The 15,662-nt window shown below is 41.5% G+C and overlaps 1 protein-coding gene across 1 annotated transcript; it reads right to left on the bottom strand.

Moving 5' to 3' along the window:
* Positions 1 to 5,130: 5,130 nt before the first annotated feature.
* On the bottom strand, positions 5,131 to 11,469 carry LOC139660856 (beta-1,3-galactosyltransferase 2-like). The gene is made up of 4 exons (XM_071539115.1): positions 11,344 to 11,469; positions 7,520 to 7,706; positions 6,771 to 7,044; positions 5,131 to 6,406 (listed from the first exon to the last, which is right to left on the bottom strand). Exons 1-4 carry the CDS (start codon positions 11,367 to 11,369, stop codon positions 5,805 to 5,807), a joined length of 1,089 nt encoding a protein of 362 aa, XP_071395216.1. The 5' UTR covers positions 11,370 to 11,469; the 3' UTR covers positions 5,131 to 5,804.
* Between the last annotated feature and the right edge of the window lie 4,193 nt (positions 11,470 to 15,662).

Here is a 15,662-nt window from a genome sequence, read left to right as displayed (position 1 = left end):
AGAGAGAGGAAATGAGCGAGGGAAACAGTTTGTGTGTGTGTGTGTGTCTGACTGCAGAGAGAAAGAGATAGAGCGAAAGGCAGGGGGAGAGGAGGGGCGCAAAGTAATAACATCTCCCTAAAATCCCAACCACACAAGACAGCAAACACCCAGCGGTAATAAATCTGACGATAAACAAGCTATGAGGTTTTCGACATGATTAAAGGCACCATCATATCGCACAAAGGAGGCCCATTAAACAACTCGCTGCAGTTCATATACATATATGTATTAAATAGGCGGACAGAATGCATATTTATCCTTGCGGTACAAAATATTTTCGTAGGGAAGGCACGTAGCTCAGTGGGCGGAAAGTCATGAGTTTGAATGCTGCTCATGCCATTCTGTCTCTCCCTCCCCTCTCAAATGAAAGGAAAAATATCTGGGGAATAATCAGAAACATATAAGTAAACAATTCCGAGAGAAACATTTAGGGATTCACTAACTTTTGCAAGACAGAACCCAAATAGAAGTTCCCTTTCCCATGCAGGGAGATGGAAGCAGGAGGCACGTCTGGCCTCCCAATCCCTACCGACAATCTCACCCCGGGTTGCTGCCACCTTGCATAATGCCGCGCAGCAAAAGTATTCAGTGCACACTGCTTGTAAACCCAGCAAAATTAATAATTAACTCTGTTTACTCGCTGACGTTGTTAGCCCGCGGTATCCAGCTTGCAGCTCTTGCCGTCCTTATGGCCGGGCATGGATATAATTTTAACTCGTCAGTCAGAGATTCTTGGCATTTTTTGCGAAGGCAATCTGTGCAGTCATTTTGCTCTTCTTTTAATTTATTTAAAGCAGCACTAGGCAAGATTTTTATGTAAAAATACATCTGTCCTGTATCCGTCTAAATGACAATTGACCGCTAATTGAGATGCAGTAGATTTGCCCCTTTTTGCCCAAACGAACATGGACACTGTCGGGGAAATGTTCTTGTCGCACAGAAAGAATGAATGAAATTTTAGATACAAAACTTTCTACTAAACAGCAACAAGTCAATGCTCCGTCCAGAGAAAGCTGGACTCACCAACGATGGCTCAACCTGCTGCGAAAAGATTGTTTTTAGCACCCTACCTGCCACTGTGCAGTTTAATGATGTCAGATTGCTTGATTTTTGGGTAATGAAGTCCTTCAAACTTTCAAAAATTCAAGCAGCTATACCACTTGGGGGCGCCAAAGTGCGAACCTGCCTAGTGCAGCTTTAACACTATCCCCTTTTTTTTTGTTGCTATGGCTGTACAGACAGTAAACACAACTAACAATGTGAAGGCTCCATACTTGCGCTTGTTGTTTTCGACTGCTAGCTGACTGCAGCAACTGAAGCGACTCCCAGAATGAACCCCAAAAAAATGTGTCCAGCACTGTGACGTCTTTCTCCTAGGATTTTCCGTTGATGCAGTTTGAGTTTCTCTTTTCTCTGTCTGTTCAGGCATGGTGGGTATCACTGCTCATGCTAACTACCCAGTTCTTCTATTGATTCTTCCCTGTTCCTTTGACTTCCTGTCAGCCAGAGGGTTTTTGTCCCAGGAAAGACCAACCAGACACCGGGTGTTTAGAGCAGCAAATGTAAAAGCTTTCACAATAGTAAGCAAACTTCTTACGGCCTTGAAATACATGTAAAACAGTTCAGAATGCCGTTTTGGCAGTCCTTGTAACAAAAGCTCAGACCATGCATTTCATAACAAAGCCGATTGTGAGGCAACAATGTTTCAAAAGTGGATCTCTGCATAGATCAGATGTAGCTGAGAATATAAAGAAGTGACAAAAGACAACTGACAAACAAATGAGTCACATATAGCTGTGGTTATTTCTAACACCCAGTCCTTACCGCTTCCGTTAGCTATTGGTGTCCTTTATCTCCAACAGTGAGAACCAGACCGCTCACAGAACACCTGCAACATTGATGTTAGCACGTATAGATCGTGAGTCAGACCTTTTCATGCCAAGCAAAACAGATTGTGCTGACTGATAAATCAATTATCACTTATAAACATTTCTTTGCTGAAACAGATAGCACAGTTGAAGTCACTGAAATGGCCGACGCATGTTCCTTTCGACAGCATTACTCTCCCCGAAACAGCAGAGGAAAAAGGCCACCAAGTTCAGCAACTTGCTGATGTGAGCTGCAATAAAAAAGCCACTGAAATCAGCCTAACCAGTTCTTCAATATGCTGATTGCTGACAAAGTAGTGACAGAAACCAGTCTAACCTCACAGTCTGTCCCGCTGTGCACTGCATTTCATCCGGTTGCATCTGTAAGCAATTAATTTTTTTTTCTAAATGTGAAAATCATTGGCTCCACATAGTAGTCTAGACTACTGCTATCAACTAGATGAGACAAAGTGCTTCAGAACTCATTTTCAGAAATCATTTCCAGCTAATTTATTTTTTGTGTAGAGGATACAAGAATTGTAATTCTATATTCTACATTTCTATGTTCTATTTGTTCGGTGTAACTATTGTGGACAGGTATATTATCCTATCAGGATTTGAATAGTCTGTCCGTGTCAGCCTATCAGAGCCCGGTTTCAGTGTGTTTGGGCGTTTCTGAAAAGTAGAACGAGGAGAGAGAACGTGTTAACTGTGGGAGAAACCGTAACTATATCCCCGGTTGGTTATTCGCATTAATTCAATTTGTCACTCTTAAAAAAAGAGACAGAAGTCAAAACGGACAGTTTGCTCAAGTTAAGTCAAGACTCTTTGTTGTTTTACGATTGAGTTTAAAGTGTTGCTTCGTGACCACTGTGGATAACTAACTAAGGTTTCGTCAGTGCCGTGAGTTCGAAAGGAGACGAATTCTGTTGTGCTAGTGAAGAGTGAAGTAATTAATGGACAAACATCGACACGCTATAGCTAATTAACCATTGGTGTGCATTTCTCTGGTTTCAGTTGAGTTCAGTTCAGTTTCAGTTGTAGTTGTACACCGCCATTATGGCGCGGTCGTCAACGAGAGTCAAGTTAGTGAAGTGAATCGCGGAGGTGATGGCGATTAGAGCTTATGGATGAAAGACTATTTCTGCATTGATCGAGCGGATCGGACTGTGTTTTCGTGTGGATTAGAGGAGGCTGTTCGGCTTGGACGTTGCCTAGTCTTGAAGATCAGCGGTATCCACGGGCTGATTGAATGTTGCAGAGAGCACATTGACACCCGCCGCGCACACGCGCGCGCCAAAGGAGTGACAGTGGTAGGATCTTCTCCGGTTCCCTGCCATCCAGACGTCTTCCCAGTGTCTCTACTCTGCTCATCTCGCCTCGCCAGACTGGTATTTGGTTCCAATTTATTTCATTTATATTTATTAAACAAGAGACTGAGGTAATATTGTTTATTTTCACTTATTGAACTTATTGAAGTGAGTGGTTAACACCATCATTGATAGTTCAACTGAAGTGTATGATTTATTGGTTTATGGACATTTATTGAGATATGGACTAAGAAAAGGAAACTTAAAGGTGTTTCAAAGACTGTTTTCCTTTCTCCTGAAACTGGAAGACACCTAAGGACTTAGAGAGAGTTGTTGTTGAATATACTGTACAATTTATTCTGCAAAACCCAATTGAGGTGGAAATGTTTCATTTCATCCATATTGTGTGATTTAGTATGTTTCAAGGGGAATAGTGACTACTTTTAAGTGGATACAGACAACTTTTCAACTTTCCCCCGTTGTCCCCCCCTAGCGTTTCCAAGTGGTATTGTTGTTTGCGCTGCTGTTGCAAAGACAACCTGATCGCTTTCTGTTAGAGCCTAGCTCTGTGCAACAGAACAAACCATCTGTCTGCTTATCAACTCCTTGATCATAACACAATATAGTAACTTTCCTCACTGCTCATTTTAGAAAGGCCACTGCAAGAAAACGTGGTCTTTGTTTAGATTATCAAATGGACAATGGATCATTTCTGGCTGCTAGCGTTAGCGTTAGCTAGCGTTAGCAACATGGCTAACGTTGCTAACGCTAGCTACGATAGCTAACGCTAGCAGCCAGAAACAAACATAGTTAGATGTTTGTTTCTTTTGTTCCAGAAACAAACATAGATGTTTGTTTCTGGCTGGTCCTGGCTTCCTTGTAGCTCCTGGTCCGTTTTCTGGCTTCTATCGGTAGCGTTAGCAACATGGCTAACGCTACTGCTAGCAGCCAGAAACGTTAGCAACATGGCTAATGCTACCACCAGCAGCCTGCTACTGTCCAAACTACTATTGTCCAAAGCAAGAAACAATCCCAATTTGAACTAGAAACTCCGATCTCAGTGCTATGATAGAGGGTAGTGTGTCACTGCGGTTGTTCCACCGTCCGCCATTTCCGCTACTCGGGATAGCTACCTTTTTTTTTTTTTTTACTGGGGATAGCTACCGGACCTCTGTTGGTTGCGCAATGGATGACACACTTCCTTTGTGCCGTAAGTCGAGCCGTCCTTCTCACGGGAGATCGTGCCCGGTGGCAGACAGAATTGCATAGTGAAAGCGAGGCTTATAGGGAACCAATCTAAACACCGATGGTGTCATTATTCTATAGCCATTACACTGTGCAATCAACATTTACTTCATAATGATAAGTTAAAGCAAAAAAGTTGTCTATTGATTCTTCTAAAGGGAAATAATTTGAGAAGATATATATACGTATATATTTTTTGAGAAGTATACATTTTGTTTCTATTTTGTCAGGTAGCTACTGTGCTAGAAGCCCACCTCACCACATCTCAGGTAGATTATTATGGTAATTTCATTCAGCAAGATAGGCACAAACATACCTATAGTCATGGGTACAGAGACCAATCGTATTGGGGGGGGGGGGGGGGGGTAGGGACATAGATCCTTCATTATCCAATCGTCTAGGGTAAGGTCACTATATCTACCCCTACAAGGTGGTGGCATTACCCCTCCACTACATTCAGATAAATCCATTGTTGGCCTGTGCATATTCAACCCACATTAATAACTATGATCAAGGTGAAGAATGAGTTTCAGTTGTACTTTCGTCTAGACTGCGTTGTAGTATGTGAGGACATGATCGTCGTTCCACACCGTCACCACAGCGGTAAACTAATTTGCATGGCTACTTCTCCTGTGAATAACATTTCATAAGTCAAATTACACGTCTCTTTTCACGTATCTTTATATTAACCTGCACAACAATCTTTACAAACATAAAAAATGTAAAGACATTTTGGTCAGCCTCAAAATGCATGTGAAAGCTGTCTCATATCAGTCTTTGTATCCAAAGTTCAGACCATAATTTTCAGATGAAAAAAATGCCTTCAATGCAATAAATCACTATGTAAACAAAGCCAGCGGTGGGGTAACAGTATTTCAACAGAGTGCGCCATACTGTAGTTACATATTGAGCCTTTAAAGCAGTAGGCTAGTTGCCGATAATAAATTATGTTATATCAGACAGACTTCTCTTGTAGATTAGTCATGGAAAATGAGAACCGTGTGAGTTTTCCTTTTGTATCAAGCAGCAAAAAAGTTGTAGCATGACGTGTTTGAGTTAATTTTCCTTACTTGACATCGCACGTCCTGCGATGTGACTATTGCGCACATCGCGATGACGACGCTGAAAAGATATATCGTACAGCCCTAGTTGCTGACTAGGCAAACATCACTTCCATAATGGCAGCAGTTTAATATGTGATAGCTTGGGAGTTTGAAGTCAACCTGTTGTTTTTCACCACCATTCACTGGTTCAGATAAGGTCACAGATGCTAACAAGCCTAGCTAGCTTGTTAACTAGTGGTTGGCTGTACCCATTTGTTTCAAGGGGAAAAGAGTGTTTAGCAGCCAGTTTGTGCTTTAGTCTGATAGGTTTGCCATACATCCAGCAGCTGTTGAGGGCTGTTCAGTATTGTAGTAATGACATGGGTCCAATAACAGTTACTCCATATATAAGGCATCGATGCCTTAAACAAACCGCCACTAGGAGGATCTGTCGGGTAGATTCCCATGTATCTCAGACATAGTCCCAGGTACACGTCTTCAATGTAAACCGCTTTAACGTGCTTAGATGCCTCTATGATCTTTTTGGCTAAATCCAGTGTGAACACATAGCCCAGTCCCAGGGCATAAGGTGGGTAGTGGGAGTCCGGGAAGGCCTCTTTGGGCAGAAACCACTTTGAGCTTGGGTCTCGGACAACGGGAGCTCCTCTCGCCACCATCCCCGTTAAGTAAGTGTGTTGGGGAGCTTTCTGTAGCATCTGAACGAGGTTGCGGACGTTGAGGAACATGTCCGAGTCGATTTTCATGGCATAGGGGACGCCGGGGCAGCGGGAGGTGACCCATTCCAGTATGAGCATGGTTTTAATGGTGAGGTTCTGGTAGGTGTCCAGGAAGTCGCTCTGGAGAAGATCATGATGTTCCCGGCTTTCCTGCAACACCTAAGGAAGGAGGATGAATTTTATATTTCACAGCATTAACAAAAAGTGCAGAAACCAGTCTAGCGGATTCTGCAATATTCTCATCTGTGCTGCAACAGAAACAAAATGGAAAGCAGCTGTAACCCGGCACTCCAACCGTCTTTCCTCTCTCTGCTCTGATTACCTTGTGATTTTTATGTTCTGTGAAGCATCTGCTTTAGCTCATTCATGTATTTATTTTGCACACAGCAAGAACGGAGAAATGCTAATTCTCTCTGTTATATATAATGTTCTGAATGTTTTTTGGTGGTTGACAGGGATAGAAAGAAAGAAGTTCTCAAATTCAATTCAAACTTTTACACTCAATTTGCAATGAAATGAAGCAACTCCCCTGTTCCAGAAGTGTCTCTGCCCCATCTCCCTCTTTGGCCAGTCCAAGGAGGAAGTAGTGGCTGACCACTCGGCCCAGCACTGTGGTTTCTCTGGCCCAGGTTTTGCGGATCGCGTTGCGCGCCGCCCTGTTCTGGGGTGCCACTGGGATCATGAGAACCAAGAACGGGCGTTGCTGCTGACACTGATCCGGTTCATCCAATATGAAATGGTACTGGTGTGGGTACGCCACAAAGTACTGCCCTATCTTTGAAGGGTCCACTGATGACATCTGTGCAAGCATGGAGTCAAAAATGCGTAATCAGTATTAGGTGTATTAGTATTAGTTTAATATGAACTTCATGTCAAAAGATGAGTGTCGATTTTTGGTGGTAATTAAAAACAATTACACATTGTGTTGGACTGGTTCAAATATAATTGGGCCTGATGTAGGTAAATTCTAAACAATGGATGAGTATTTCTCAACACATCTTTATACATAATTTATGAAGTATTAAAAAAGTGCAACAGTAAGTTTACAATCGTTTAATGCTGGTGACTCAGCTACAGTCTAAATTGCACTGTAGATTCATATCAACAGATACACAAGGCAAAAGAGCACTGCCGCATTTTGATTATGGATCTTTCTTGGCCTTGACATTAACAGTCAAATCTCTAAGTATTGAGACAATCAGTTAAAGTTGATCTTTTTGACAGCTGTCTTTGTTTCAACATGATTTCACATGGAGGCCAATAAATATACTTACACTGTCAGGTTGTATGGTCATATTGTTGGACGATTTGGTTGACCATGACCTCGTACTCCAAAGGTGCAAAGACCATGACAGTTGGGGGTTTGAATTGTAGACACTTAAAGTTAAAGTCAGCATCAAGAGCAGCAGCATCAAAAAACACAACAACCATCGTCTAGCTCTCGTCCATGGAACTTTTTCACTGCCAAGACAAAAGTGAAAATGGAGATCTTTTAATGCCCCATAACTGCACATTAGAAGCACTTTACTGTCCATTAATGTGCACTCATTACTACTGTTCTGATGTTGCCTTCTCTTGATCAGGAAGCACTTTGCAGATATTGCCTCTTCCTTGACCACTAATATAGGCAACCATTATCATAAGCCATTATTTATTGTTGGGAGCAAAGTAAAGACTCCATTAACATCTGCATCATCAAGAACCACTACAAACACAAACTGCTTCAGGGTCACTGCAAAGGCACAAATGCGGGTAGAGAAATGTATGCTGTATGGTTAACACATATTGATATGTAGCCTATTCTGTATGCTTTATAAGCTTCCCTATAGACTGTTGACCTAGTTACTGTAAAGTCTGTGGTACTCATGCTGTACTTTTGTGGTAAACACTAAGATCATCAACAGCAGGAAGCACCACAACCACTGCAAAGATAAAGCTTCTGAACTGCTAGCTAGTGGGTGTGGAGTCTGTTGGCCCATTAGTCTCCGAGGTGGACTCTTGATGTCCGGCCTCTGGCCTGAGGACAGAGTTCGGCCTAGTGCGCGACGGCTTCAAATGGTAGAAAAAGGAGAAACGAGAGAGGCTTCATGCGACGCTACTGTCTCATGAGGAAAGCCCAGATGTTCTCGACCGTCTTTCATTGGATGAAAACAGATATGGAAAAAAATATTCAAAACAGGTTTGTCTGAAGATACAAACAACTGTGCAATAGTACAATAGAACACTACATTGGTAAGATAGATATTTACATTGACAGATAAAGTTTTTCTTGTCAACGCCTGTCGTGCTTGGTGTGTTCACCTGTTTTTGGCTGGACTGCAACAGCGGGGCCAGCCCTACAAACGCGAATGTCTGTCACTGACTGACTGACTGACTGAGTGATCAAGTTACACCATTGGTTGGCCGTGGCACGTGGCACATCATAGCGTCACAGAGCCAGAAATTTAAGTTTCGTTTTCTCCGCCGTCTAGTTTCAGGCTGACCAATATCATGCATGTAAGCTGAAGCTAAAGTAGAATCTATACAATTATATCATATCACCGTTTATGTCGATGCATATGCGCGAGCTCAGTCCACCTGAAATCCTCTGTTCTGTCGGGGGAGAGAGACACACAAACAAGCATGGAGGTTTCATCACGCCGAGGGCTTATTGCCGACCTTCCCGAAGTTTCCCGGGGCCACGGTTCCGGCCGGCGCCGCTAGCTGGGCGCCGATTTGTTCCCGATGATCCGGCCGAGATTTCGGCCGGGGTCCCGATGACGATGCGCCCCCGGTGTCCGGCGAACAGCGTTTTCGGCACCGACGGGTAACAGAGCGCCTGGCGCTTGGATCGGCAGGATCAATGCGGGCCGTGGGCACGGTGGAGAGAGAGACGGGACGCGCTGGAACGATCAATATGGATGTATGGACTATTATTCTGTATTACAAGATGAGCAGTCTACAGCCAGGGGTTAAAGTGGGCCGGAACGATCCGGAACGGCGTTCCGGCACCTTCGATTAATAAGTAAATAAATCTGATTGGCAGTTTCATACATAATAATGACAAGTGAGTTCACAGGGCTGCCAACTCTCACGCATTGACCGAGAGACTCACGCAATTGACATTTTTCACACGCTCTCACGCCACAAGTCTATTTTCTCACGCAGTGAAAAACAAATTCATAACTGATAACGTCGCGACGTGAAAAAAGGAAACTGACAGCAGGACAGACGAGACAGAGCAGCACAGTGCAGCAGAGAGTATTCAGACCATCTGAATAGCGAGAAATATACACAAATTATTATATTATATTATTATATATATTATATTATTATTATATTGTTATTATATTGTAATTTATTCCCATGCATGCTGCTCAGAGTAATCTCAGTCAGCAGCTCTTCAGCGTCTCTCCCTCTCCTCTCACGCCGTGCGCACGCAGGCAGGAGTGAGAGTAAGTTGCTATGGTTACGGGGACACTCTGTGTCTGTCGCTGTGCAACTTTCTCATGATTCCCAATAATAGGTTTTTTAGGTTAGTATGCCTATGCAAGATCATGAATGTAAGCACCTCAATGCTGAAATGTAGTAATATATATATATATATATATATATATATATATATATATATAATATGTTGCTGTTTCTTGACTTAATCCAAGAGGTTAGGTGGTGTAGAAATGCAGGAAGTTTGTTTTAAATTACTATTTTTTTCTGACCCCTCCACCAATTATGTATCTACCCCCCGTACAAATGCAGGAAATTTGTTTTAAATTACTATTTTTTTCTGAACCCCCCCCTCCGAAACAGGGTTCCCCCACCTGCCAAATCCCACTTTAACCCCTGTCAACAGCGGAGTTAGTTACACCATTGGTCGGCCGTGGCACGTGGCACACTCATACATGGTCCAGCCATATACTAGGTTTTGCTAAGACGCTAGGAGTTCTTTCTGAAAAGCCTGCATGGAAGGCTCCAAATTTCACATCGGATCTCTTAAAGTCTTGCTGATTTTGCAGTGAGGCCATGGGACCGGACAAATTCCACCTGATTATTGGTACACTGTATCTTCTTAATGGGACTGATGAGTTCCATTTGAAGTCATCATTCCCATTAAATTGCTGTTATTAGGTATAATGCTGTGGGATAAGGTTTAGGCCTGAGTGTTGAGTAAATTTGGAGAGTTTTTTTTCTAGAGTAGCAGAATTTACAGTTGAGCCTTGTGGGGGTGTTGTGGGCCAAATTAAATGAATTCAATGACCCCCCCCTGCAATGTCCAAGCTAGGTTTCTACATTTCTTTGTACATAGGTCCTCACCCCATGTTGTACAAGGAATCACATCCTGTGCATCGGTAAATACCAACTGCACACTAAGCTAAGTAAAATTTTAGGTCAGTGTAAAAACTGAGATCTTTTGGGTGGTGATAGCAAATGTATATCTATATATATATCAAGCAGTATTCACTTTGTACCTTTAATACATAATGTTATTGAACTGATTAGACTGAGCAAGTTTACCAAACATGTCTGACCAAAGATTACAGCCTCTAAGAGTTATATTTTAAACTCTTATACATTTGTAAGAGATGATAAACAAAGAAATAACTTTTCCATTTTGTTTACTGGCAGTCAAGTAGTGGTCAACCTGACTGGAAACTGGTTGAGATTAGTCATCACTAGCTTTGACAATACTGTTATGTTTTGTACTCTGCTGTGTAAAATAGGCTATGGCATTTAGATTCCTTTAGGATTATAGCATTATCAACCAGGCAATATTGTTTGCTTTCAACATGTTTTGCAATTGCTTTTCTTCAATTTTAATTGGTTGAAGTGAACTTTATAGCCATAGGCTATATGGTGCATTTGTATAGTGCTAAATCAAAACATCTGTCCTAATATTTATGACAAGTATAAGTTCATAACATAACAGCCACAATAAATCCGACTGATCGATTGGTTTTAATAATACATAGACAAATGTGGACATAAATGTTTTCACATTCAAAAACCACATTGGACATGAGCCTGCGATTTTAATGTATACTCTCTGATCAATAGCGTACGCTTTTGAAACTTCCCTTTAATACATTTTGAATTAACTTAATTAAAATTTTAGACTTACCTTTTGGATACAGATTTTTCCAGCATTTTCTAAAGGCAGAGAATGATTTCAAAGCTCTGGTGTGAGGGTTACAGCAAGCTTTCAGACAGTGGATAGAATGAGGATGTTGCTAGCTGTGTGTGACTGTCTGCCTGCACCGTGGTTTGTGGTGAAGTGTCTGTCAGACATGCATCACAGGCCTCTGCTATGAAAATGTTTCCCAACAGACACAGACAGTCAGATGCGTGGGAAAAATACTACGAACACGTCTTATTTGAATATATATATATATGTGGATGTTGGATGTCTTAAACACAGGCAGACAGACATTTGAAGTGCTCTGCTCAATGTTGTGCCTTTTAAAAGTGGAAGTAACATTATCAAGATGGCATAAAAACCACTACTTATTTTTATTGCAACACCATCGAACATACCACGAGAAAAAACAAAACAAAAAAAACATCCTCTCTCCCTCTCATTTCTTCCCAACTGTTGTTTGTTAGACTGCTTGCAATTACATTTCCCAGATAGTCTACTGACCACTTCTAATTTTGTACTTACTGTAATTCACTTACTGAGAGAGACATAGTCAGAACTGTGTGCAAAACTTGCTTGAATATGGTTTCCAAACTCCAAGTCCATGTCTCAAAATCAGGGGCACAGAATATTGCAGAATTGTTTCCATAACTGGTGTTTGCCTTCATGTAGATGCTCTCTTCTTGGTTACTTTCTGGTTTATTATTGAATCACCTTACAGTTGGGCAAGTAGTGACATGACATGTGACTATGACTGCAATTACGCAGGCATGAGAAATGAGAAAAGCTCTGTGTCTGTCGCTCTGAAACTTTCTCATGATTCCCAATAATAGGTTTTTTAGGTTAGTATGCCTATGCAAGATCATGAATGTAAGCACCTCAATGCTGAAATCTAGTTATATATATATATATATATATATATATATATATAATATGTTGCTGTTTCTTGACTTAATCCAAGAGGTTAGGTGGTGTAGAAATGCAGGAAATTTGTTTTAAATTACTATTTTTTTCTGACCCCTCCACCAATTATGTATCTACCCCCCGTACAAATGCAGGAAATTTGTTTTAAATTACTATTTTTTTCTGAACCCCCCCCCTCCGAAACAGGGTTCCCCCACCTGCCAAATCCCACTTTAACTCCTGTCAACAGCGGAGTTAATTACACCATTGGTCGGCCGTGGCACGTGGCACACTCATACACGGTCCAGCCATATACTAGGTTTTGACCTAGTCTTGTTTTAGACGCTTCCCCAGTGTCCTTATTTACTGATATCACTGACGCTAGGAGTTCTTTCTGAAAAGCCTGCATGGAAGGCTCCAAATTTCACATTGGATCTCTTAAAGTCTTGCTGAAGTCTTGCTAATTTTGTACTTACTGTAATTCACTTACTGAGAGAGACATAGTCAGAACTGTGTGCAAAACTTGCTTGAATATGGTTTCCAAACTCCAAGTCCATGTCTCAAAATCAGGGGCACAGAATATTGCGGAATTGTTTCCATAACTGGTGTTTGCCTTCATGTAGATGCTCTCTTCTTGGTTACTTTCTGGTTTATTATTGAATCACCTTACAGTTGGGCGAGTAGTGACATGACATGTGACTATGACTGCAATTACGCAGGAATGAGAAATCTACTATTTAACTCTTTGCATGGGATCTTATCATAGCTGTTTCCAGATGCGTTTTTGCCCTTGTCTCAGCTCGGATCTGCACCATGATGAGATAGAAGTGGACTATTCTCTTCTTGTGCAACACCAACGTACACCAACATTTCCCTTGAAGGTATTAGTCAGCTAAACCTCAGCTGTGTGGTGGTTTAATAATTATTTCTCTACTGGTTACAGTTGAGATCTTGAGTCAGTGGACAAGTTACAACATGCAGCTTTTTTCCTTGAGTGATGTTTGTCCCGCCCTCCCCACCCTCAGTTGGGCAAGTTCACTCCTCAACGGTTATCACTCATCTCGATGAGCTGTCTGATGAACGCTGATAATCTAGCAGCGCTAGCTTGCCACATAGAAAACCTAGCAAACTGGCTAGCATCCTACCTGTCTAGCTGTATTTAAGCTAGCTCTGCGCTGTTTCCCGCCTCTTTCTCCTTCAGGTGGGGCAGAAACGCATGATGTTCACTGTGTTTTTGAACTGCTGCATGTTTATCTTCGCTGTACTTTCTTTTCTTACCACTTTACTCCATTGTTGTGGTGGCTATGACTTCCCTGTGTTGTGGCCGCTAGCCTCACCTTGATAGCCACAACCCAGCTCAATGTTGGCCACGCCCACAGCCACAGCAGATGATACACGCCCCGAAACATGCCCATCATTGAAAAGCCAATTGCAGGCAAACGGGAGGATTTAGACCTGAACACACAGGACACAGACAGACAAGGAATGATAATATAGAACATATCCTATATATTCATTGTTAATAAATATGCAAAAAGACGCTTATTGCTGCTGTAAGTGTGCATACCAAGTAGTCATGAGATGGCGTTTGGCCCTTGATCTTGATCCGCCCTTCTCTATTGTTCATTAGAAATCGAGCTGAAACGGTATCAAAGCAGTTGAGGGAGTAACCTACAGTATGAGATACTAGTTTGCATCAAGTGAGGTGCAGTTATGGTCATCTCTTAGCCGTCAGCATGCTCTAGCTTGCATGCTCTGCAGCCATTTCATCGAGTACGTAAAGGTTAGAAATTTGTATGTGTGTGTATAAGGAATGAGCATGAAGACTACAGAATATGAAAAAAAAAAGATTTAATAAGACTTTTCTTCTCTTCTCATCTTGTAAAACAACAGAAAATATGAACATTATTATTTGTTTTCCCAGCACATCTCATACTGCTCCATTCAACCCTACAACACAACACTGTCACCACTAGAGCTGGGTATTATTGGATATTGTTCCATTACAATACTGGTTTTAATAGTTCAAATTCAATCAACAGGCTTTTCAAGCCTTTCTTTCTTTTTTAAAGTTTCAATCAATGCCATAAATTTGCCCATGCTAATTGAGACCAAAGCATCACATCTATACAAGCTGTGACTATGAGGGGGAACTCTCCAGAGTTTCAGTTTTAACTTCCTGAAATGGTATTGCATTTTTCAGTGACATCAGCTAATACTCCAACCGTCACAGGCTGGATTTTTATTTGTTGCTGCAACATTAGCTTACAGGACAGATCTCAATTGGAATGGCTCAAGAACTATTATGCAATGAGTTCAGTGGAATAACTCTTAAATGATTAAATTATAGTTAATTCTTCTGATAGCCACCGGTAAGAATTATTAAAACTTTATTTCTGAATAACATTAATTCATTAACACATTAGCACAAAAAATTGGCAAACTGTATCTGGGGTTTTAAATGACATTACATTATACTACTATCCCCTCTCACAATAAAAGATAAATCAAGCACTCCCTGTGTTTGTTATGCAGTAATGTGTTTAACTGCTACTTTGCCCAAATCGCCTTCACACCCCAGCTTAACTAATGACAAGGATGCAAGATAAGATGAATAACAGGCTATTTGCATCATGCTAACCGCTTGGTGTGGTTCCTGCATCTACACGCTTAACTGAAATGTGGTTGGGTTAGAAGCCATTTTTAGCCCGTCCTGGTAAACACTTGAAGGCTAGCACTTGAGCTGGCGGTGCTGTTCTTAGAGGCAAATTACAGAGAAATAACATCAGTGCTGCTTCTCTTGTTAATCTGTTGCTCTTCTGTCCAGGGCTTTCTTTCACTAGCAGTGATGAGATCTTGTTAGAACGTAGCAGCACCTTGTTTCAAATCATTCGTCCCACACGAATGATGCAGTCACCTTCTGGGTCAATGAGTAACAAATATGTCACCTTGTTCTGACCTGTAATTGTAGCGCCTCTCTTGGGATAATCAGTGTAACTTTGAAACTGCTATTCACATAGGCACTGTATTGATAGGAAATGGCCTTTACCCTACTTGGTAGTAGATAAGGAAATAATATCCAATGAAACAGTCAAACTTTTGAAATTAAGGGGTAAACGTATTATTTAATTTTATAAATTGGTCTCTGTGAATGAGCCACCTCGAGAAGACTATTTGTACCATCAAGAGGAGGCAGCATGTATTGGTGGAGACTCAAAGTTGTGGGTTAGTGATCCTTGCTAAGCTATCTAATTACAGACTGTAGTTGCCAGTAATGAATCAGGATGCACTAGCTACTGTAATGTTTCCATCTGAGTGTCAAACTAATTTTAAGCAAATTTTTTGAAATGTTGCAAAAAAAAAAGCGAATAAGGTGAAAAAAAGTTTCCTTCAGCTAGGTT

Source organism: Centroberyx affinis, unplaced genomic scaffold, assembly GCF_046629955.1.
Source record: "Centroberyx affinis isolate AG114_WGS23_722 - 3 ecotype Tasmania unplaced genomic scaffold, CSIRO-AGI_Caff_v1 ptg003397l_1, whole genome shotgun sequence".
NCBI classification, from domain to species: domain Eukaryota; kingdom Metazoa; phylum Chordata; class Actinopteri; order Beryciformes; family Berycidae; genus Centroberyx; species Centroberyx affinis.
This window is presented reverse-complemented; position numbering and strand designations above follow the sequence as displayed.

What these genes read in the sequence shown, in the direction of transcription:
- LOC139660856 (XM_071539115.1), bottom strand. Translation starts at nt 11,369, where the DNA reads ATGCTGGAAAAATCTGTATCCAAAAG. An exon ending in GAAAAATCTGTATCCAAAAG is followed by an intron (nt 7,707 to 11,343) that starts GTAAGTCTAAAA and finishes TTGTCTTGGCAG; the next exon opens with TGAAAAAGTTCCATGGACGA. An exon ending in GACACTTCTGGAACAGGGGA is followed by an intron (nt 6,407 to 6,770) that starts GTTGCTTCATTT and finishes TCCTCCTTCCTT; the next exon opens with AGGTGTTGCAGGAAAGCCGG.